The sequence below is a fragment of the Rhinoraja longicauda genome, chromosome 23, assembly GCF_053455715.1.
Source record: "Rhinoraja longicauda isolate Sanriku21f chromosome 23, sRhiLon1.1, whole genome shotgun sequence".
NCBI classification, from domain to species: Eukaryota; Metazoa; Chordata; class Chondrichthyes; order Rajiformes; family Arhynchobatidae; genus Rhinoraja; species Rhinoraja longicauda.
In genome coordinates, this window is record NC_135975.1 from 29,253,140 (window position 1) to 29,278,393 (window position 25,254).

A 25,254-nucleotide genomic window follows, 5' to 3' on the forward strand; every position below is an offset into this window, starting at 1 on the left:
GACATTTCTGGCCACTGATCTTTCATCTGAGCACCTGCCAAGTTTCTCCAGTTATTAAAGCTATGAAAGACGGCCTGTCTTTTCATTTTAACCGATACTGTTAACTCTGTCGTACTCATTCCCCTCCCCGCCCCCGTCACACGGAAGTTGGGTGGCACGGACTCGATGGGCCGAAGAGCCTGTTTCCACACGTTATCTCCAAACTAACCTAAAACTACAAACCGATATTGTCCTATTTTGGAGAAGGTGAAAGGAATCTCCAAAAGACAGTGCTTCAAACAGATCTGATGGCACTGCACAGTCGCGCAACTGGTAGAGCCACTGCCTCACAGCACCAGAGACATAGGTTCAATCCTGACGTGTGTGTGTGTGTGTGTGTGTGTGTGTGTGTGTGTGTGTGTGTGTGTGTGTGTGTGTGTGTGTGTGTGTGTGTGTGTGTGTGTGTGTGTGTGTGTGGAGTTTGCACCTTCTCTCTGTGACCGTGTGGGTTTTCTCCGAGTGCACTGCTTTCCCCCGACATCCCAAAGGAAATCCGGGTTTGTCGTTTAATTGGTCTCTGTAAATTTGTGTGCGGACTGTTTGTGAAAGTGGGATAACCTAGAACTAGTGTCAACGGGTGATTGACGGTCGGCGTGGACACGGTGGTTCGAAGTTGCCTGCAGCCATGATGTATCCCTGAACTAAACCAAACGGAAGATACAGAGGCTTGAAATGCGCAGCCCCAGGTTCAGGAGCAGCATCTTCCCCTCTGTTTTCTGGCTTCCGAACTGTCTTTCCCATAAACTAGGGTACTGTCCTGATGCTCCAACCTACCTGATTTGACCTTGGACTTTTTTTCTAGAACACTTGCACTACAATGCTGAAAACTATGTTTGACACTCTGTATCTTTCCCTTCACTCGACCTGTTTTACTTGTGTTAAGCTTGATTGTATTGATGTATAGTATTTTCTGATCTGATTACCTAGCTCGTTCAGCAAAGCTTTTCACCGTAACTCCCGGCTAAGTGACAATAATAAACCTAAGCCAAAACATTTGCAGTGTTTTTCTCTTTGCGTTTATCTTTTGTTTTAGATATTCAGAGTTTAAAATATCTGGTTTATTTCTTTGACGTAGTAAGTGGGCCACAAAACAGAGCCAATTATTTTATTGAAGGCACAAGGGATTTTATTGAAGACACAAAGAAAGACACTGGAGTAACGGAGTGGGTCAGGCAGCATCTCTGGAAAACGTGGATAGAAGGCGTCTCGGGGCGGGACCTTTCTTCAATACATGGGCAGGCAATGTTTCGGGTTGGGACTCTTCTTCAGGGAACCAACCCAAAACGCCACCTGTCCATCCATGTTCTCCAGAGATGCTGCCTGGCCGTTCAGTTGCTCCAGCACTTTGTGTCTTTTCAAGTATTTCATTGGTTGAATGACAACAAAGTTTAATTCAGATTAAAATTCAGATTTTTCTCTCTCTCTCTCCCGTATTTATCCTTGTGTTTGTGTCTGTTTTTTCTTGCCCAGGCTGGCAGCTAAGCACCCGAGTTCCGACACCCAGTCCAACTCCGGTCTGATGCCCAGCGTTATCACCGCCTTTCCCGACGAGCTGCTCTGGGTCTGCCGTATCCCCCTAACCATCGCGTCAGAAGCTTTCGCACAGCCAGTGCAAGCATTCCCATACGGTTGGTGTCTGCTTCATATACAATCAATTTTACTTCACAAACACCAAAGGCCACACTCACTTATAGAACATAAGGCCATAAGTGATAGGAGCAGAATTAGCCCATTCGGCCCATCGTCTACTCCGCCATTCAATCATGGCTGATCTATCTCTCCCTCCTCACCCCATTCTCCTGCCTTCTCCCCACAACCCCTGACACCGAATTAATCAAGAATCTTTCTTTCTCTGCCCTAAAAATATCCATTGACTTGGCCTCCACAGCCTTCTGTGGAAAAGAATGCCACAGTTTCACCACCCACATAGAACAGTACAGCACGGGAACTGGCCCTTCGGCCCACAATGTTTGTGCCGAACATGATGCCAGTTGAAACTAATCTCCTCTGCCTGCACATAGTGTCATATCATCATACAGCATGGAAACAGGCCCTTTGGCCCAACTTGCCCACATTGACCAACACGTCCCATCTATACGGATCCCACCTACCTGCATTTGGTCCACACCCCTCTAAACCTATCCTATCCATGAACCTGTCTAAATGTTTCTTGAACATTGCGATTGTACCTGCCTCATCTACCTCCTCTGGCAGCTTGTTCCACGTACCAAACACCCTTTGTGTAAAAACGTTATCCCTCAGATTCCTATTAGATCTATCCCCCCTCACTTTGAACCCATGTCCTCTGGTTCTCTATTCTCCTGCTTTGGGCAAGAGACACGACCTATTCTTCTCAAGATTTTGTGCGCCTCAATAAGATCACCCCTCACCCTCCTGCACTCCAAGGAAAAAAGTCCTAGCCTGCTCAACCACTTCCTACAGCTCTGGCCCTCGTGTCCTGGCAACATCCTCGTATATCTTCTCTGCACCCTTTCCTACTTGGATTACATGATCTGTAATCTTGGTTTATTGTATTGCATTTATTTTTGTAAGCTTTATAGTAATGCTGTGCAATATATAATTACTATAGTTATTATTATGTTGACCAATTGTATTGTTGTTATTATTATTGTGTGGGATTTTGGTTAGTCAGTCTCGCCCCACATTAATTTCGGCCACTACTGGCAATTGTTGTAGTGGGGACTTATTTTGTGTGGCGTGCATTGTCCCTTGTGGGACACGTGGAGATGGAACATTGAGTTACCTGGTACTGTGATCACCTGGTGATTAAAGAAAGGTAAAGGATCCAACTATAGCCTGAATATTAACCACCGTCCAGAGTAACTGGAGCATTCAACATCAATAACCTGTAGTTACAGCTCCATTTCCCTCCATTTGTTGCATATCCATGCGCCTAGCCAAAAGCCTCTTAAACACCACTATCGTATCTGCCTCCACCCCTGGCAGCATGTTCCAGGCACCCAACATTCTCTGTGTACAAAAACATGTCTTGCGCATCTCATAGAGTCATAGAGTTATAGAGCGTGGAAACAGGACCTTTGGCCCAACTTGCCCACACCGACCAACATGTCCCAGCTACATGTTCCATCTCCTTTAAACTTTGCCCCTCTCATTTTAAATTAATGCCTTCACGTGTTGGACATTTCCAACCTGGGAAAAAGGTTCCGAACGTCTACCCAATCTACCCAATCTATGCCTCTCTGAAATCTATATACTTCCACCAAGCCTCCCCTCAGCCTCCAACGCTACAGGGAAAATAATCCCAGTTTGTTCAACCTCTCCTTATCACTAGTCAAGAGTCTTTTATTGTCATATGTACCAAAATGGAAGAATGAAGTTCTTATTTGTAGCAGCACAACAGGTCTGTAAACACAATAACACAGTACAATAGATGATTTAATTTTTAAAATGTTCAATAAATAAAAATATAACATCAAAAAACAAAGTCTCTAGCTAATTCCCTCTATCCCAGGCAGCATTCTGGGAAAGGGCATAAAGAGCTGGGGTAACTAGACTATTCAGACAAGTTTAATGGAGACACAAAGAACTGCAGATGCTGGTTATTACGCAAAAGGACACAAATTGCTGGAGTCACTCGGCATCTCCAGACAACACGGAACGATTCAGACTGAAGAAGGGCCTCGACCCGAGATGTCACCTATCCAAGTTCTCCAGAGATACTGTCTGACTGGATGAGTTGCTCCTGCACTTTGTGTTTTTTTTTTTGTGTAAACCAGCATCTGGAGTTCCTTGTTTCGCCATTCTGGTAAACCCTTTAGTGGGGTGAAGGACCTGTTCCTGTGCTGTACTTTCTGCTAGACAAGCCTGTAGCTACCTCAGTTGAGAAGACGACACATATATTAAAGTAAGGATCCCTAAAGCAGGCCAAATGCAAAGCAAATTCTCTTCGCTCTGGCCCAGCAAGTGTTATAAATAGAACACTCTGCAGAAGGCAATTAAGTGTGAAGAAATGGCCTTCCCATGGGATGCTATTTCGGAATTGGTGGCCCAATACTGTCATTCATTTGGAGCTAAATAGTAACGTGTGTATTTTCATCCCCCCTCACAATTCTAATTTAAAATCGATCTGACGTTTCTACGGCCGTGGTGAATTGTTTGACATCAGCTGGTCTTCAAATTCCGCTTCAGCTTGAAGTGACTAAGAATAGGACGGCACAGTGGTGCAGCGGGTAGAGCTGCTGCCTCATAGCGCCAGAGACCCGGTTTCGATCCTGACCTGTCTGTGCGGAGTTTGCATGTTCTCCACGTGGGTTTTCTTCGGGTGGTCCGGTCTCCTCCCACACTCCAATGACGCACAGGTTGGTAGGTTAATTGGCATCTGTAAAATTGCAAATGGTCCCGAGTGTGAGGGGTAGGGCTATTCGGCTAGTTTCTGGGGTGATCTCTGAGGATCCTTCATTGCTTCTACTCTGGGGCTGTAGAGAGCATCCTGTCCGGCAACATTACAGTCTGGTTTGGGAACAGCTCTGCCCAGGACAGGAAGGCTCTGCAGAGAGTAGTACATTCGGCAGAACGCACCATGAGAACTACACTCGCCCCCCTGCAGGACCTATACATCAGGAGGTGCAGATCGAGAGCAAGCAAGATTATAAGGGACCCCTGCCACCCCAGCAACGGACTGTTCCAGATGCTACGGTCAGGCAAACGCCTCCGCTGTCACGCTGTGAAAACGGAGAGGATGAGACGGAGTTTCTTCCCACAGGCCATCAGGACTGTTAACTTTTATAACTCCAGGGACTAAATTTTGTCTTCTCTGTATTAACTTTTATTTTATGCTGTAACTGTAATTCGTTTTTTTGCACAATCCGCAGGCATTGCCACTTTCATTTCACTGCACATCGTGTATGTGCATGTGACAAATAAACTTCAGTTGACTTGACTTGACTTGATCGCCGGTTGGCGAGGGCTTAGTGGGCCAAAGGGCCTGTTTCCACACTGTATCTCAAAAGTATAGGTATTTCCACTATTACAGCATGGAAACTGTCCCTTCAGCCCAACTCGCCCATGCTGATCAAAATGCCCTATCTAAGCTTTAGGTTTAGGATTAGGTTTGTATACTTGTACCTGTCAAAGAATGTTTTAAATGGTGTTACTGCACCTGTCTCAACTACCTCATCGCCTTGTTGCAGATGGTAGAGCTGCTGCTTCATAGCACCATATTCCGGTGTTCGATCTTGATCTGTGTGGAGTTTGCACGTTCTCCCTGTGACCGCGTGGGTTTCCTCCGGGTGCTCCGGTTTCCCCCCACATCCCAAAGACGTGTGGAATTGTAGGTTGATTTACCTCTGTAAATTTACCCCTACTGTGTCGGGAGTGGATGCGAAAGTGGGATAACATAGAGTTTGTGTGAACGGGTGATCGATTGTCGGTGTGGACTCGGTGGGCCAGAGGGCCTGTTTCCATGCTAGGTGGAAAGGGATGGAGGGTAGGGGAAAGGGGAGATAGTGGGTGGGCATGGCCATAATGTTGTTGGAGCCACAAAAGGCAGCAGGTGCTGAGATCTTAAGCAGAAAACAAACTGCATCTGTGGAAGATACAGTCTGAAGAAGGTTCCCAAGCTAAAACATCATCTGTCTGTGGAAACAAAGAACAAAGAACAGCAGAGGCTGGCTAACACCCAAAATGACAGAAAGGGCAGGAGTAACGCGGCAGGTCAGGTAGCACCTCTGGAGAACATGTGTAGGAAGCAACTGCAGGTGCTGGTTTACACCGAAGATAGACACAAAACGCTGGAGTAACTCAGCGGGTCAGGCAGCATCTCTGGAGAAAAGAAATAGGTCTCGACCCGAAACGTCATCTATTCCTTTTATCCTGAGATGCTGCCTGACCCGCTGAGTTACTCCGGCATTTTGTGTCTATCTTTGGAGAATATGGATAGGTGACGTTTCGGGTCGGGACACTTCTTCGTCTCTCTGTTACCTCCACACCTGCTGCCTGACCCACTGAATTCCTCTAGCTGCTTATTTTCTTTCTTAGCTAGACTTGCTGACAACGTTTTGTTTCAATGGATGAGAGTACTGCCAAAAACTGAGAAGTTGTTACTCTTTAATCTTTCCAGCTGGCTCCACGGTCGAGGAACTGATCCGTACCACCCTGTACGATGCTCAACAAAGTCCTGAGGACAGCAACGATTACGTTTTAAAGCTCTGCGATGCCAAGGAAGTTTTGCAGAAGTAAGTTGATTGGACATGATTTGTTTTTGCCAAATGTATAAATGTATAAAATAAAATTCAGAGGCAGGGCAGCACGGTGGCACAGTGGTAGAGTTGCTGCCTTACAGCGCATGCAGCACCAGAAACCCGGGTTCGATCCTCACAACGGGTGCTGCCTGACGGCGTCTGTACGTTCTCCCCGTGACCGCGTGGGTTTTCCCCGAGATCTTCGGTTTCCTCCCACACTCCAAAGACGTACAGGTTTGTAGGTTAATTGACTTGGAATAAGTGTAAATTGTCCCTAGTGTGTGTAGGATAGTGTTAATGCGCGGGGATCGCTGGTCGGGGCGGACCAAAGGGCCTGTTTCCACGCTTATCTCTAAACTAAACGAAAAGTTTCTTCCAAGCTGTTATCAGGCAACTGAATCATCCTACCACAACCAGAGAGCAGTGCTGAACTACTATCTGCCTCATCGGTGACCCTCGGACTATCCTTGATCGGACTTTGCTGGCCATACCTTGCACTAAACGTTATTCCCTTATCGTGTATCTACACACTGTAAATGGATCGAGTGTAATCATGTATTGTCTTTCCGCTGACTGGTTAGCACACAAAGGCTTTTCACTGTACCTCGCTCGGTACACAAGACAATAAACTAAACTGAACTGAACTGAAAAAAAATTAATATGCGTGTCGGTCTAACTTTCCCATAGAGGAGAGTTAAAACTATGTACCCAATGTAATGGATGGATTGAGAATTTTCTAGACCGAGACCAATGGATTATATCAGAGACGGGAATAATGAGTTACAGCACAGAGGCACGCAGGGCAAATGGTCCCATGCAGGCAAGGGAACTCGAAATTGATGAGATGAAACAGTGTAAAACCTTGAAACAGTGTCTGCACTTTGAATCTGCAAACTAGTTACTGCACCTGAAGAACATGAAAGACCCTGAAGCATGACCCTCATTGCATGGTCTATTAACATTTCATTTTCCAGTTGCACAAACCTCTAACGAAGTTAGCCGCAAATCTGGTTGGGAAAGGTGTTGCGTGTAATTTGGGATGAAGCTCAGAGATCCCAAATTATCAAAGATCAAGATGTCCAATATTTCTGTCCAGCCTTGATTTGTGTTGGGACCACAGGAAATGTGTTTGGACTCAGGCCATTTAAGACTGAGGTGAGAAGGAACTTTTTCACCCAGAGAGTTGTGAATTTGTGGAATTCTCTGCCACAGAAGGCAATGGAGGCCAATTCACTGGATGAATTTAAAAGAGAGTTAGATAGAGCTCTAGGGGCTGGCAGAATCAAGGGGAGAATAGGGGAGAAGGCAGGCACGGGTTACTGATTGTGGATGATCAGCCATGAACACAATGAATGGTGGTGCTGGCTCGAAGGGCCGAATGGCCTCCTCCTGCATCTATTTTCTATGTTTCTATGTTTCTATGAAACAATGTATAGCAGGGTGGGTTTGTGTTTGGGAATTGATCACCGATGAAGCAAGAACCACGAGTGAAACTATCAAGTTTTATTGCTTTCTCTCCTCCCCTGCCGGATTAATATTGGATTCAGTTTATTGCAGCTCATTTAATTTTGTGGTTTGGGCAAGTGTGGCTTTCCAAAATGCTCCTGATCATTTATTTTCAGGCTGTGTTTTTCGCTAACAAGGCCAGCGGTTATTCCTTACGAAGGTACAACCGCTTTCTGGGGGCGACTCAAGCTTTGCACAAGATTTAACTCCCCTTCCCATTCCCAAACTGGCCCTACTTTAGTTTTGGAAGGAACTGCAGATGCTGGTTTAAACCAAAGAGTCTGAAGAAGGGTCTCGACCCGAAACATCACCCATTCCTGCTCTCCAGAGTTGCTGCCTGTCCCGCTCCTCTTCTTCTTGCGTTTGAGGCAGCAGAAATTATGTAACGCCCTCCAGGCGCTGTAGCCAGTGCAATGTGCTGCTGTCGAGGGCCGTGAGGTCTACCCCTCCACCAGGAGGACAGTGCAGTCGAAAATGCCATGCTGCTGGTCTGCTCCACACACGCAGGCTGCTGATGGACGCAACCCCCAATGATGCATGTTGGCGTTGAACCGGCCGACCCCTGTGCGGAGCCGGTTCAGGGCGACCCACACTTTGCGGGGCGTGTCCGAGCCGGGTGGGGCTGTGGTGTTCGGTGCGACAGTGAATTGAGGAGGTGGCGATGTCCATTCCCAGCTGGTTCTCCGTGCTCCTAGAATGTTGAAACCGGAGCCACAGAGGGTCGCTGCATGACGGGAGATAGGGTGACGAGATGACAGGCATTGAGGCCCCAGTTGCTGTGAATCCTGGGCGAGGTGGTGCAAAGGATGTTTGGCGTCCGATGGGGCCTTGCTGAGTTACTCCAACACTTTGTGTCTAGCCTACTTTAGTTTGGGTCTCGACCCGAAACGTCACCCATTCCTTCTCTCCCGAGATGCTGCCTGACCTGCTGAGTTACTCCAGCATTTTGTGAATAAATCTACTTTAGTTTAGTTTGGTCTAGAGTTACAGCGTGGAAACAGGCCCCTCAGCCTATTGAGTCTGCACTGACCAGTGATCACCCCGTACACTAGATCTATCCGACACACTAGGGACAGTAGCCAACTAACCTCGAAGGTAGGCACAAAATGCTGGAGTAACTCAGCAGGTCAGACAACATTTCTGGAGGAAATGAATAGGTGGCGTTTTGGGTTGGAACTCTTCTTCAGAATACACATAACTTACAAACCCACACATCTTTGGAATGTAGGAGGAAACCGATGCACCCGGATTAAAACCCATGCAGTCACAGGGAGAACGTACAGGCAGCAACCGTAGTCAGGATCGAACCTGCGTCTCTGGTGCTGTAAGGCAGCAGCTCTACCGCTGTGCCACAGTCCTGGGCCTCCTTCATTGCCAGTGTGAGTCCACATGCACACTGGAAGAATAGCACCTTGTAGTCCGCTTGGGTAGCTTACAAATGCACGGTATGAACATTGAACTCTCCAACTTCAAGGAATAACCCCCCCTCACCCTCCTATCTCATGCAACCTCCTCCTCCCCCTCCACCACCGTGCGCTCCCATCTCTCCCATCATTTTTCAACCCCCCCCCCCACCTCCAGTCACCCTGCTCCCTTCCCCTCCTCCACACTCTCATCCTCAGACTGATTGTGATTGTGAAAGCTGGAAGAGAGGTGTGGGCGGGTCAAAACCTGGCAAGTGATAGGTGGAGACAGGTGAGGGGGGGGGGGGGGGGAGGAGGGGGGGAAGGTTTGTTAGGCAGATGGTTGGACAAAGGCCAGAGATGAAAAGACGAAAAGTGTGAGATACAGGTATAAGGAGACAAGTGGCATAAAATGTGAAGCCAGAGGAATGAATATAGGTGGGAGTGTGGAATATCGCAATGCACCTCATAACTTGTGTCTTGTAAGTAAAGGAAAGCAGAGACCCAGGTTCGATCATGGCCTTGGGTGCTGTCTGTGTGGAGTTTGTGTGTTCTCTCTGTGATCGTGGGGGTACTCAGGATTCCTGTCACATCCCAAAGTCGTGTGGGATTGGCCCTCTGTAAATTGCCCTTAGTGTGCAAGGAGTGGACGAGAAAGTGGGATAACATAGAACTAGTGTGAGCAGGTGTTTGATGGTTGGCGTGGACTCAGAAGGCCAAAATGCCTGTTTCCATGCTCTATCTTCAAAAATATATAAGCATCCTATGAGTTCTTAGTGTTTGGCTGCGTCTCTAAAATAAAGTGACTGAATGTTTTCGAATAAATGTTTCTTTGGAGTTGGAACTGACAGATATATTAACATTAGTTCCCTCAACATTCCACCTTCCCTTTGGAAAAGTAGTGTTGTTGGGCTCATACTTGCCAGTAGCTCCGGGGATTTGTCTGATTAAATGGCACCTTTTCTCGTGAGAGCATGTGGTGACTGTACATAATGTAACCATGTTGTTGCAGTGCCTGTACTTTAATGAGTCACGAGAGTCTACAGTATTACCTGAAACTTGGAGACAATATCAGGCTTCAACTCATTCGACACAAGGACCTTCAACGAGGGTTGATTCGAACTGTGAGTGATGATTTTATTCTGCACTTTATGCACGTTACTTTGAGATAAAGACCCAAAACATCATGGAATAACTCACCCACATACGAACAAACAAAGGCACAACGTGCTGGAGTAACTCAGCAGGGTCAGGTAGCATCTCTGTAGAACATGAATAGACAACATTTTGGGTCGGGACCATTCTTCAGACTGATGGACTTGGGGGAAGAAATCTGGAAAAGAGATGGAGGCGCAATAAAGTCTGACGAGTGATAGGTGGATACAGGTGAGGGGGGTGTTGATTGGTTGATGTATCCCTCATCTGCCTTCACTTGACAGGCTTTGTCCCGCCTCCACATTGTTTCCAACTTTCTGCCCCCTATTACAATCAGTCTCAAACCCCGACCTGAAATGTCACCTACAGGAACACATGTTCTCCAGAGACGCTGGCCCATTGAGTTACTCCAACACTTGCAGTTTTTTCTGTAAATCAGCGTCTGCAGTTCCCTGTGTCCCCATCTATCATATGCCAGGATATGCAGAGAGTGGAGGGGGTAATGGATCATTTGTAGGCGGAGGAGGTTAGTTTAATGTAGACACAAGGAACTGCAGATGCTGGTTGACATAAAAAGGCACAAAGTGCTGGAGTAACTCAGTGACTCAGGCATCTCTGGGGAAAATGGATAGGTGACATTTCAGGTCGGGGCCCTTCTTCAAGACTGGCATTTGTAGGATTTTTTTTCTTCCAATTAATTTGATGGCCGTAGTTTGTATTGATTGAGTCACTTATTCGATCTGTCAAAGAAACCCTCCCTCATCTGTATCCACCTATCACTTGGCAGGCTTTGCCGCGCTCCCACCTCTCTTTCCAGCTGTCTCCACCCTAGTCGAATGAGTCTGTAGAAGGGTCACACAATCCGAAACGTCACCTATCCATGTTCTCCAGAGATGCTGCCTGACCCGCTGAGTTATTCCAGCACTTTGTCTTTTTATGTAAACCAACTTCTGCAGTTCCTTGTGTCTAATATGAACAGTTGGTTCCACTGTAACCGTACCCTACAAATTACTCCACAGATTAAGGATGACAAGGACTTAACTGCTCTCCAATCTGTTGTCATGGATACCGGTGTGCATGGAATGGGCCTGTCCAGGTATGAGGTGATGCATGAAAACTCTGTCCCTTAGTCGGAATGTGTGTCCTCGATTTGCAGCAGAATGCCCAAAATATTGTAATATATGCATTGGTAGCTGATTGGTACGTCTGCTTTTCTGGATTGGCACCATAGAGTCGTGGAGTCGCACAGCCTGGACACAGGGCGATGCTGATCAAGATTCATATCATATCATCATATCATATCATATATATACAGCCGGAAACAGGCCTTTTCGGCCCACCAAGTCCGTGCCGCCCAGCGATCCCCGCACATTAGCACTATCCTACACCCACTAGAGACAATTTTTACATTTACCCAGCCAATTAACCTACAAACCTGTACGTCTTTGGAGTGTGGGAGGAAACCGAAGATCTCGGAGAAAATCCACGCAGGTCACGGGGAGAACGTACAAACTCCTTACAGTGCAGCACCCGTAGTCAGGATCGAACCTGAGTCTCCGGCGCTGCATTCGCTGTAAAGCAGCAACTCTACCGCTGCGCTACCGTGCCGCCCCATCTCCATGAGTCCCATCTGCCCGCGTTTGACCCAAATTCCTCAAAACCTTTCTTATCCATGTTCACATCCATGTCTTTAAAATGTTGTCATAGTACCTGCCTCAACTACCTCCTCTGGCAGCTCATTCCATATAGCCTCTGTGTGAAAAGGTTGCCCCTAATAAATCTTTTCCCTCTCACCTTAAACCTATGTCCTCTGGTTCTTGATTCCCCTGCTCTGGGCAAAAGAATCTGTGCATTCATCCTATCTATTACCCTACCGATCTTATGCAAAAATGTTGTTTTTTCATCTCTAGCCTATGTCAACCCATTTGCCACTCAACCCTCCCCCACCTGTATCCACCTATCACTCGCCAGGCTTTGGCCCGCTTCCACCTCTTTTCCAGCTTTCTCTCCCCTACTACAATTAGTCCGAAAAAGGGTCCCGACTCAAAACGTTGCCTATCCATGTTCTCCGGAGGTGACCTGCTGAGTTACTCCAGCACTTTGCATCTTCAGAAATAGTGCCAGAATTACAAGCGGAAAAGTGATTTAAAAGAGTAAGATGATTGTACCTGATGATGATAGATCCTCATCTCAACCCTCAATGTAGGTGAGAAATTAGAGTTTAAATCAATGCCCAGGAAAGATGGAGATGAAATTCTGAACACTGGCACACTGCGGTGAAGAGTTGACAATGCCTTTGGAGAGAAGGTTGAAAGCAAGATTATGAACTTTTCCTTTCTCTCCCTTTCCAATCTATATTTAATGGCAAGCCGCTTAACAGCATTGATGTACAGAGGGACTTTGGGGCCTTAGTCCATAGGTCCCTGAGAGAGGCAACACAAGTAGATAGATTGGTAATGAAGGCAGATGGTATACTTACTTTCATCGTATGTGGGAAGGAACTGAAGATGCTGATTTATACCAAAGATAAACACAAAAGCGGGCAAGTGGGCCAAGCTTAGATGGGGCATCTTGGTCAGCATGGGAAGGTTGGGCTGAATTTAAACCTCCAGTTTAAATTCCATTTGGAATATTTTGGAGGACCAAGAACCAAGAACATGTTTCCATGCTGCATGACTCAATGAGTCGAAAAGTGGGAGAAAAGGAGATAAGGAGAGAAGAAGCGTGAGGAGCCAGAGGAAAGAATATAGGTGGAAGGGGACGGGGAGTGGGGGGAAGGGGGGAAGGGGGAAATGGGTTCCCATCCTAGGTGGGGTTCAGGGAAGAGAGGGCGAAAGAACGGAGGAGGAATTTGAGGTTTTATGTCACTACAAAGCCCCCTGTTTCTCAGGAACATACACATTGTATTTAATTCAGTTCAGAGATACAGCATGGAAAGAGGCCCTTCAGCCCACCGAGTCCACGCTGACCATTGATCACCCGTTCACACCAGTTCGATGTTATCCCACTTTTTCATCCACTCCCTACACATTAGGGGCAATTTAGAGAGGCCATTTAACCTGCAGACCCACACGTCACGATTAAAAGGTTCAGCAGCTATTTTATATCTAATATTTTATGGATAATCTTTTTCTTAATTTTGAGAACTTTAAATTTAATGGGATTTAATAAAATGTCCTCAGTTTTTGCTTCTTTGCTCTGTTAAACGACCCAGATTTTATTTCCACAGAAAAGTTCTGAATGCAAAACTGAACAGTTATCACGATGAAGCGAGGAATTTATTATCCAGTAAGGTAAGGTGGTGAAATGTGCAAAATCTTTTAATCTGCAGTTGCTGAAATGATTTGTAGTAACCTGAAAGTTAAGTCACAACTAGACCAAGTGGACCCGTTGGGCTCAAACCTCTCCTGCATTGGTGCAGCACCCTCTCATATCCTCCCCCCTCCCCCCTCCCCCCTATTCTCCCCCCCCTCCCCTCCTCCCCCTTCCCCTGTCCCCCACCCCCCAAGCCCCCCCTCCCCTCCTCCCCCCTCCCTCCTCCCCTCCCCTCCCTCCCCCTCCCCCTCCCCTTCCCCTCCCCCCCACTCCATCCCCCTCAACCCCCCTCATCCTCCCTCCCTCCCTCCACCTTCCCTCCCTAGGAGATAGATTTAAACTTTAAAACGTGAATAACTTTTAAACCATAACACCGATTTCAATGTGACTTCTTCCATTAGCACCAAAGGGATGGCGGTGAGTAAGGTGGGCCTAAAATTGTCACGCTATGTGTACCATTTTGGCTGTAGTTCAGGAACAAACAAACAAACAAACAAGAGTTTTAGTAAATAGATTCAACACATCATGATACAATAATGGTGTTTCAGAGGCTTTAGGAAAGGCACGTGGTTATGCTAGGAATGGAGGGATAGGGACATGGATCATGTGTAGGCAGGGGACATTAGTTTAAACTCGCATGATGTTCGACATGGATATTATGGGCCGAAAGGCCTGTTTCTGTTCTATGTCCTATGAAATGGACAGTCAGACACTGTTTCCCGGGGTGGAAATGTCAAGGAGGGATGTTTAAGGATGTGAAGGTTTCGGAGAGCAAGCAGAAGTGGTTTATCAGAACGCTGCCTGGACTAGAGGGCATTAGCTCGAAGGAGAGGATGGACAAGCTTGGATTGTATTCCCTGGAACGTCAGAGGCAGAGGAAACACCTCTGATAGAAGTATGTAAAACTATGAGAGTCATAGATAGGGTAGACACTCAGAACCTATTTCCCAGCATGGAAATGTCACAGACAAGAGGACACAGAGTGTCAAAGTTTAAAGGAGATGTGCGGAGGAAGTTCCAGGCACCCGCAGAGGGTGGTGGGTGCCTGGAGTGGTGGTGGAGGCAGATATATGATAGTGGTGCTTCCGAGGTTTTAAGAGCAGCACATGGATATGCAGGGAATGGAGGGAGAGGGATATGGATCACATGCAGGCAGAAGAGACCACTTTAAACCGGCATCATGTTCGACATAGGCATTGTGGGCCGATGGGCCTGTTCCTGTGCTGTTCTGCTCTATGTTCCATGTTCTATGAAACAGAAGTCTCCCCTCATCACGCATACATTGTAACCATTAGGAATAATCTAGCATTTAATGAAATGGTCCTTCAAAGTAATGCAGAGAACCTATAATTAACATATACTGAGACTCACATACAAGTATCCACTTACTAGAAGATACTGACATTTAAATGGCTTCAACCTTGAAGGTTAAGGAGTGGGCAAGGCTTAATTTCAATTTAGTACTGACTCGGCCTAATGCACCCAATATTTCAGTGTATTTTCACTCGGCGTTGCATTTTGCTCGCACGCAAATGACCACTGTATGCCGTGAAGCAGCAGGTGGACTGACATGTTCAAGCTGAGGTTCACGGAATGAATCCATACCTTGGGCAGCGCCCCCTCCCAGCGCCAATACCACGGCCCACATCTGAGGGTGGCCTCATCCCGATCCGAACGGAAAGGAGGGAGCGATCTGATGAAAGAATGGCGGTACTCGATTACACACTCACAGACCCACTTACACACATACACTCACACTCACACACCCATACACACATTCACACACACACACACTCACAGACCCATACACACACTCTCACAGACCCATTTACACACAAACACACACACACACACACACACACACACACACCCACACACACACACACCCACACACACACACACACACTCACAAACCCATACACACACTCACAGACCCATTTACACACAAACACACACCCACACACACTCACAAACCCATACACACACTCACAGACCCATTTACACACACACACACACACACACACACACACACACACACACACACACACACACACACACACACACACACACACACACACACACACACACACACACTTTGGTTTAAACCAGTATCTGCACTTCACTTCCCACACAAGAAGTTAACCAAGTCTTTTTCACTTCACGCTTGCTCGAACAGTGTTGTTCACCGAAGCCTGGGACCTGGGTCAGTCAATGGGGTGTGCTGATGTGAGACTAAAGAGTCTATTCGTGCAGGAGATTAATACTGTGAAGTGGATGGCCTGTCCTCTTCAGACACAAGCATCTTAACGTCAAACCTCGCTCTTTGGAAAGCTTGTTGCCCCTGAGTAACGGAGACTATAACTTGATCGACAGCCTCTTTATTCTGATTGCACTTTAAGCTGCTAGAGAGCCTACGATTTAACCTCATTCCAGGGGCAGCACCATGGCACAGCTGGTAAAGCTGCTGCCTCACACCGCCAGAGACCCAGGTCGAATCCTGACCGCGGGTGCTGGCTGTCTGTGTGTGGAGTATGCACGTTCTCCCTGTGACTGCGTGGGTTTCCTCCGGGTGCTCCGGTTTCCTCCCACATCCCAAATGCGTGCGGGTTTGCAGGTTAATTGGCTCTCTGTAAATTGCTGCTGTAAAGGGCAGCACGGTGGCGCAGCGGTAGAGTTGCTGCCTCACAGCGAATGCAGCGCTGGAGACTCAGGTTCGATCCTGACCACGGGCGCCGTCTGTATGGAGTTTGTACGTTCTCCCCGTGACCTGCGTGGGTTTTCTTCGAGATCATCGGTTTCCTCCCACACTCCAAAGACATACAGGTACGTAGGTTAATTGGCTGGGCAAATGTAAAAATTGTCCGTAGTGGGTATAGGATAGTGTTAATGTGCGGGGATCGCTGGGCGGCGCGGACTCGGTGGGCCGAAGGGCCAGTTTCTGCGCTGTATCTCTAAATCTAAATCTAAATCCTAGTGTGGAGGGAATGGATGAGAAAGTGGTATAATCTAGAACTAGTGTGAACAGATGTGTGATGGTTAGCGTGGACACAGTGGGCTGAAGAACCTGTTTACATGTCGTATCTGTAAACCTTGCCACCTATATCCTCATCCAAATCGTTAACAAACAGCAGGGATCACAATGCTAGTAACTTTCTGACAGGAATCAAAAAGAGACTATTGTTTGGGGTGGCACAGTGGCACAGCAGTAGAGTTTTCTGCCTTACAGCTCCAGGGACCTGGGTTCAATCCTGACTACGGGCGCTGTTTGTTTTAGTTCGTATGTTCTCTCCGGGTGCTCCGGTTTCCTCGGGTACAGGTTTGTAGGTTAATTGGCTTCTGTAATTGTAAAATTGTCCCTGTTGTGTAGGATAGTGTAAGTGTACGAGGTGATCACTGGTCTGTGTGAACTCAGTGGCCCAAATGGCCTGTTTCCACGCTGTATCTCTAAAGTCTAAAGTCTAAACATCTGAAAGCATAGTGCATTCTAAAATCATTTGTGTTATGTAGTATGTAATGTCAAAATTCAGTGTTTGCATTGAAAATATTGGGATGAATCAGAAATGAGTAATGAGCACATCTACCGGGAATCCTTCTTTTTGCTCATTTACAAACACAATTTACCAGAAAAGTATAACACAGAAACAGGCCGTTTGCCATACAATGTCTGTGCTGAACATGAGGCCAAGTTAAGTTAATTCCCTCTGCCTATATGTGATCCACATCCCTCTATTCCTTCCATATCCATGTGTCTATCTGAAAGCCTCTTAAATGCCACTAGTTTATCAGTTTCGTTTATTACTAGTTAAGTTTATTATTGTCACATGTACCGAGGTACAGTGAAAAGATTGATTTTATTGCGTGCTATCCAGTCAGAGAAAAGACTATACATGATTGCAATCAAGATAGCTCAAAGAGTCTTCACTGAGGTAGATGGGAGGTCGGGACCGCAGTCTATATGGTGAGAGGATATGGTTCAGTTGCTTGATAAAAGCTGGGACGAAACTGTTCCCCGAATCTATTACATCATGCCATAAAACTATCATATCTGCCCCCATCACCACCACACCTGGCAGCTGGTTACAGACACTCATCAGTCTGCCTCCACCACCACCACACCTAGCAGCAGGTTACAGACACTCATCAGTCTGCCTCCACCACCATTCTTGCTATTGACGGCGTGCAGCGTAGGTTTACTAGGTTAATTCCGGAATGGCGGGACTGTCATATGTTGAAAGACTGGAGCGACTAGGCTTATATACACTGGAATTTAGAAGGATGAGAGGGGATCTTATCGAAACGTATAAGATTATTAAGGGGTTGGACACGTTAGAGGCAGGAAACATGTTCCCAATGTTGGGGGAGTTCAGAACCAGGGGCCACAGTTTAAGAATAAGGGGTAGGCCATTTAGAACGGAAATGAGGAAAAACATTTTCAGTCAGAGAGTTGTAAATCTGTGGAATTCTCTGCCTCAGAAGGCAGTGGAGACCAAATCTCTGAATGCATTCAAGAGAGAGCTAGATAGAGCTCTTAAGGATAGAGGAGTCAGGGGGTATGGGGAGAAGGCAGGGACGGGGTACTGATTGAAAATGATCAGCCATGATCGCATTGAATGGTAGTGCTGGCTCGAAGGGTTGAATGGCCTACTCCTGCACCTATTGTCTATTGTCTATTGTCTATTGTCTACCCCTGGCAGCAGGTTCCAGACACACATCAGTCTGCCCGCACATCTTGATTTTTCTCAGTTACTAGAGTCATAGAGTCACAGCAATGGAACTGAACAACCTGTTTCTCTGCTGGAATTAGCTTCAATGCATGCGTTTGGTCAATCAATATCCCTGTAAAAGTTTCCTTTCCTTCGACCTGTCCAAATGTTTATGTCCCGACTATTTATGAGCTTTGTGGTAATGCTCGAAGGCAGAACATTTAAAAACATCTCTCTCTTGTTGGTCTTTTACAGAAAAGTACGTGTCGTCTTGTGGAGGAGGTCAAAGCCATTTGCTACTTGCTTCTCTCAGTAGAAACCAGGGAGATAACAACTGCCATCCAGCACCTGAACTCGCTTGTCTCACCACAGCAACAGGTACAGAGGGAGAGAGAACAGCTGAAAGTGTATTGTAGTGGCTGAGATCTGATTTCACTCAGTCCCAACTGCATCATCAATCTTTATCAGGTCACAGCACTGTGATAAAATGACAGCACAGGTGCAGCAGCTGGTAGCAACAGGTGGCACAGACCCTGGTTCGATCTCGACCACAGGTGCTGTCCACGTGGAGTTCGCACGTTCTCCCTGTGATCGCATGGGTGTCCTCCAGGTGCTCCGGTTTCCTCCCACACCCCACTGTATCACTGACTTTGGCATGCAGCTAGTCAAAATATAAATCTGGTTCTATAGCATTCTGGCAAAGTGGAAACGAAGCAGGTCTTCAAATCTGACTGAGCTATAAAAATTACCAGGGTGGAAAATCAAAGACTAGTGGGCATATCTTTAAGAGCAGTTTAAAGGAGATAAACTTTAAAGGAGACAAAGGGTAAATGGGGAATTAGGGGAGGGCACCAGTGAATGGGGAATTAGGGGAGAGCACCAGTAAATGGTGAATTAGGGGAGGGCACCAGTAAATGGTGAATTAGCAGTGAGCACCAGTAAATGGGGTATCACAAAATGCTGGAGTAACTCAGCGGGTCAGGCAGCATCTCAGGAGAGAAGGAAGGGGTGACGTTCCGGGTTGAGATCCTTCTTCAGACCTTCGATTTGTACCAGCACCTGCAGTTATTTTCCGACACAACTTACCAGTAATGGGGAATTAGTGCAGAGCACCAGTAATGGGAAATTGAGTCAATGGTGTCAGAGAGAGAGATGGTGAGAGAATAGTGTATCTGAGCGAGAGATTGTGTCACTGTGGAAGAGAGAGATGGTGTGCCAGTGAGAGAGAGATGGAGTGTGAGAGGGAGAGAGAGATGGAGTGTGAGAGAGAGAGAGAGATGGAGTGTGAGAGAGTGAGAGAGAGGGATGGTGAGAGAGAGAGAGAGAGGTGGAGTGTGAGAGAGAGAGAGAGATGGAGTGTGAGAGAGAAATAGCGTGCCAGTGAGAGGGAGAGAGATGGAGTGTGAGGGAGATATACGAGTGTGTCAGTGAGGGAGAGGAGTGGTGCTGTGAGGCAACAGCTCTACCAACTGCGCAAGTGTAATCTAAAAAAATATTCGCGTGTGAGGAATTTTATACTTTCCCCGCATTAAAATTAACGAGAACTGCACCTAATCTGCAGGTAAGGACGTTGAGCATTCCCAACACACTGCACATTCACTGTACATTTTGCACTGTCTGGGATGGTGCAAGAGAAGCAACAAACATGAGATCTTTATATTTTTCTCAGATGATCCCCAAAGCCTTCTGTAGCCTGCAGGTAAAGCTGTCTGTACACACAAGGAGAAGCCAGCTTAATCTGTGTTGATGGCCTGCACTGTACATCTGGCATGAACTATTTAATAAATGCAGCAGTACGGTCGCTTAAGGGGGCTGTTAAAGAATTGCGAGTATTTTGGAGCTATTAACTATTGCATTATTACAGAGTTGCATTGCACAGAAACAAGCCCTCTGGCCCAACTAAACGAACCTATCAACAACAATGAGAGAGCTGACCTGGGCTACCATCTCCCCACACGGGAGACGCTCGGACTATCTTTAATCAGACTTTCCTAGACTTTATCTTGCTCCAAAGGTTATTCCCTTTATCCTGTATCTGTACCTGGATGGCTCAATGGTAATCATGTATAATTTTTCCCACTGAGCACGCAACAAAAGCTGTAGGCGTGACAATACACTAAACTAAATCCATCCATGCTGACCACTTTGCCTGTCGACGCTAATCCTATTTGCCAGTATTTTTTATTTTATTTTATTTTATTTATTTATTTATTTACAATAGGTGCAGGAGTAGGCCATTCGGCCCTTCGAGCCAGCACTGCCATTCAATGTGATCGTGGCTGATTAGGCCCACATCCTCCACACCTTTCCCATCCAGTTCCCAGTCCACATTGTCTTTGGACACCACACTGTCTCAGCCACCACCACTTCTCCTGGCAGCTCTTATCAAGTATTCTTTGTCAATTTCCTATGTCGACAGACCTGAGGTTTCCTGGAGGTGAAGGTGAGTCCTGCCCCACGGAACTCCATTAGCTCCCCAAATTATAGAGTCAGTGCAGCACAGGAACCCTGCATATCCATGTGCCGATCAAAATGTACCCCAGGCACCCACCACTCCACCTAACACCCTCTAAAATGGCATTATCGTGCCTGTCTCCACCACGTTCCAGGCACTCACCACCCTCTGTATAAAAAAACTCTATAAACCCCCACACATCTCCTTTTAACTTTAAGTGTCGGAAGGAACTGCAGAAGCTGGTTCAAACCAAAGGTAGACACAAAATGCTGCAGTAACTCAGCAGGACAGGCAGCATTTCTGGAGAGAAGGAATGGGTGACGTTTTGGGTCAAGACACTCGACCCGAAATGTCACCCATTCCTTCTCTCCAGAGATGCTGCCTGTCCCGCTGAGTTACTCCAGCATTTTGTGTCGATCTTCTTTTTAACTTTATTCAACTCACCTTCTGTTGCCCTTCAGTCCTTGACATCTCCACCCTGAGAAAACAGGTTCAGACTGTCTACCCTTCATCCATGCCTCTCATAACGTGATGTACTTCTGTCAGGTCTCCTCTCAACCTCCGACACTCCATGGAAAACAATCTAAGTTTGTCCAGAGGAAGACACTAATTGCTGGAGTAACTCAGCAGGTCTGGGAAACATGGAGAGGTGACGTTTCTGGTCGGGACCCTTCTTCAGACTGATTACAGGGGGGGTTGGGGGGTAGGGGGGAGAAAGCCGGAATGGAGGAGAAGACACTCTTCCGAGTTTCACTCTTCCGTACACTTCCTATGGCTAATACCCTCCAATCCATGCAACATTCTGGTAATTCTCCTCTGCACCCTTTCCAAAGCCTCTGTTGCCAGAGATACAAGGAACTGCAAATTCTGGAATCTTGAGCAAAAACACAGAGTGCTGGAGTAACTCAGCGGGTCAGGCAGCATCTGTGGAGGGAATGGACAGACGAATTAATCAATCAATTAATTAATTAGGTAATTAATTAATTAATCAATCAATCAATCAATCAATCAATCAATCAATCAATTCATTCATTCATTCATTAATTCATTAATTAATTCATGACACTTTATTGTCACATGTGACCAGTTCCAGTGATATCCTTTGTTTTGCATATCCAAGGTATGCAAAGAGTCACCACATAAAGGGCACCGACATTTCTGGACGTATGGAAAATATCTATCCTTCCCGGACCCACACCAATCAGATAGCGAATAGACTCTTACTGTATCTTTTCTTTAGTTTACTTTAGAGATACAGCGCAGAAACAGGGCCTTCACTGAGTCCGCGCCGACCAGCGATCCCCGCACACTAACACTATCCTACACACCAGGGACAATTTTACAATTTTTTTCCGAAGCCAAATTAACCTACAAACCTGTGCGTCTTTGGTGTGTGGGAGAAAACCAGAGCTCCTGGGGAAAACCCACATGATCACAGAGAGATCATACAAACTCCATACAGGCAGCAGCCATAGTCAGGATCGAACATGGGTCTCTGACGCTGCACCACTGTGCCGCCCTAGATTGGGTGAATCTTAACAATCAAGGAACCTTTCAAATCCATGCCCAATATTTTTTTGTGACTCATAAGCAAAAGTGCCTAAAGGTTTTTTTTTTAAAGCGAGTTTTTTTTAATCGCTACTCTAATTATTACCTGGGTTGCTCTGGTGATTAATGATGCAATTCTTGGGTTTACACTGGAAGGTTGCTAATCTTAATTATGCTTGCAATAACAATTGAGAGTAATTTTAGTTAATCTTGAGTGGTGACCGCTTCCTATTCTCCAGATAGACACCACTGTTCCTGTATCTTAAGCTGTTCATAAGAAGCACTGTTAGTCAAAGACACAAGGAACAGCAGATGCTGGAATTTTGGGCAGAAAAACACAGAGTGTTGGATTAACTCAGCGGGTCAGGCAGCATCTGTGGAGGGAATGAACAGATGATGTTTCAAGTTGAGTCAGTCATAGTCACAGAGGTATACGGCATGGAAACAGGCCCTTCGGCCCAACATGTGTATACCAACCAAGATGTCCCATCTATACTAGTCCCACCTGCCTGTGTTTGGTCTATATCCCCCTCTAAATCTTTCCTATCCATGTACCATCCATAGATATCCAATTGTCTTTTAAATGTTCTCAAGGCTCGAAATCCTTCTCCAGACAAATTGTAGTAGAGGCGGAAAAAGCTGGAAAAGAGAGGTGGAGCCAGGGCAAAGCCCGACAAGTGATAGGTGGATATGGGTGAGAGGGTTTCATTGTCAGATGGGTGGCAGTGAGTGTGGGTCAGAACATGGCCAAAGGGCAGGGGGCAGCTGGAATCACAGAGGGGGAGCAGGGAGAGAGGGTCTCACAGAACTCCCGTCGGAGAGAGGAGAAGTAATTTGAGGCAAACTTTGAGGAGATTTCGCAAGGGATCAGTGTAATGTATATTGCCGCTGGTTTGTAGGGGGTGGATGCGAAAGTGGGATTTGCGGGAACTGCAGGTGTTTGAATCTTCAGCAAAAACCACAGTGCTAGAGTAACCCAACAGGTCAGGCAGCATCTGTGGAGGAAGTGCACCGATGACGTTTGAAGTCAGATTGAAGTCTGAAGAAGGGTCCTGACCCAAAATGACATCAGTCCATTCCAGCCACTGATGCTGCCTGACTCACCTAGTTCCTTCAGCACTTTGTGCTTTGTTTAAGTATTGTTTCTTAGCTGTAATAGTGACTTATACATGACACATGTCTGTAAAGTACTTACAAATACGATTAACAAAAGACTATTGTCAGATATTCTCATGCATGGACTAGCCTACTGTGACTTGACTGATTATGATTAGTCAACTAATCATTAAGTCAAAATGGCAGATAATTTTATGCATGAACATCTCAGTGTAGCCACCAGATGGTGATCTGCATTCATTTATTTTGATCGATTGAAAGATAAAGCATGGAACCGGGGCCCTTCGGCCCAGCGAGTCCGCGCCGACCACCGATCATTCATTTACACTAGTTCCACGTTATCCCACTTCCTCATCCACTCCCTGCACACAAGGGGGCAATTTACAGAGGGCCGATTGACCTACAAACCCGCACGTCTTTGGGATGTGGAAGCACCCGGAGGAAACCCACGGGTTCACAGGCACAACGTGCAAACTCCACACAGACAGCACCCAAGGTCAAGATAGAACCCAGGTCTCTGGCGCTGTGAGGCAGCAGCTCCACCAGCTGTGAGGCGGCATCTCTACCAGCTGTGCCACTGTGCCACTCTTAAATGATTTGTACCTTGGAAGGGAACCTTCAGATGGTGGATTCCAGGCACCTACTAGCTGATCCTGATATCTGCTTCAGATTGGCGATGTTTGAGGTCAGGACCCTTCTTCAGATTGATGATATTTGAGGTCAGGACCCTTCCTCAGACTGGTGATATTTCAGATCAGGACCCTTTTTCAGATTAACCATGTTTCGGGTTGGGACCCTTACTCAGGACCTTTCCTGAGGTCAGGACCTTTCTTTGGACTGGCGATATGTGGGAATCGGTCCCTTCTTCAGACTGGCGATGTTTCGGGTCAGGACCCTTCTTCAGATTAACGACATTCTGGGTTGGGACCCGTCCTTGGACAAATGATGTTTTAGGGCGAACACCCTTCTTTGGACTGATGATATTTGGGGATTGGACCCTTCTTCAGACCAGCAATGTTTCAGGTCAGGACCCTTACAAATGACTGTTGCCTTGATGTTATCTCCCCTTCTCCACTGCATTGAACATTGCTGGATCTGGCAATAAACTTTGCTGGATCTGGCTGCAATGGGGAGGTGTGTCGGTGAATCTGAGGGAGTGGCAGGATGTGTGAGAGACGCTGGAAGCTCACCCCACCACTAACATGTCTGGATGTGCCTGCACTGCTGCAACTTTACCCTCTCACCACTTGACACCGTGTCAGATACACAGAATAATTTACAGCCAGAGGAATTTAACCAGAATGATTTACAATCCTCTCAGTCCCCTAAGTGGTACAGTGGTTGAGTTGCTGCCTTACAAAGCCAAGATCTGTGTTCGATCCTGACTACGGGTGCTGTCTGTACGGAGTTTGCACATTCCTCCCCGTGACCTGCGTGGGTTTTTTCCAGGTGCTCTGGTTTCCCCCCGACACTCCAAAGATGTATAGGTTAGTAAGTTAATAAGCTTGGGTTAATTAGCTTAAATTGTAAATTGTCCCTAGGGTGTGTAGGATAGTGTTAATGCGTGGGGATCGCTGGTCAGTATGGACTCGGTGGGTAGAAGGGCCTGTTTCCACGCTGTATTTCTATACTAAACTGGAGTAAACTAAACTAAACTAATCTAAACTACACTGTATCCACCTATCACTCACCGGGATTTATTCCATTCCCATCTCTCTTCCAGTTTTTTCCCCTCTTTAAAATCAGTTTGAAGAACGGTCTCGATCCAAAACGTTGCCTATCCATGGGCGGCA

General features: G+C 46.6%; 1 protein-coding gene across 1 annotated transcript in view; it reads left to right on the forward strand.

The window, feature by feature from the left end:
• LOC144605117 (phosphatidylinositol 3-kinase C2 domain-containing subunit gamma-like) overlaps positions 1-25,254 on the forward strand; it is a 170,052-nt gene that overhangs the window by 20,680 nt on the left and 124,118 nt on the right. The window contains exons 4-9 of the mRNA XM_078420184.1: positions 1,510-1,667; positions 6,140-6,254; positions 10,182-10,293; positions 11,344-11,420; positions 13,554-13,617; positions 18,598-18,720. Coding sequence (XP_078276310.1) covers positions 1,510-1,667; positions 6,140-6,254; positions 10,182-10,293; positions 11,344-11,420; positions 13,554-13,617; positions 18,598-18,720 — 649 coding nt within the window. The remainder of the gene's footprint in view (positions 1-1,509; positions 1,668-6,139; positions 6,255-10,181; positions 10,294-11,343; positions 11,421-13,553; positions 13,618-18,597; positions 18,721-25,254) is intronic.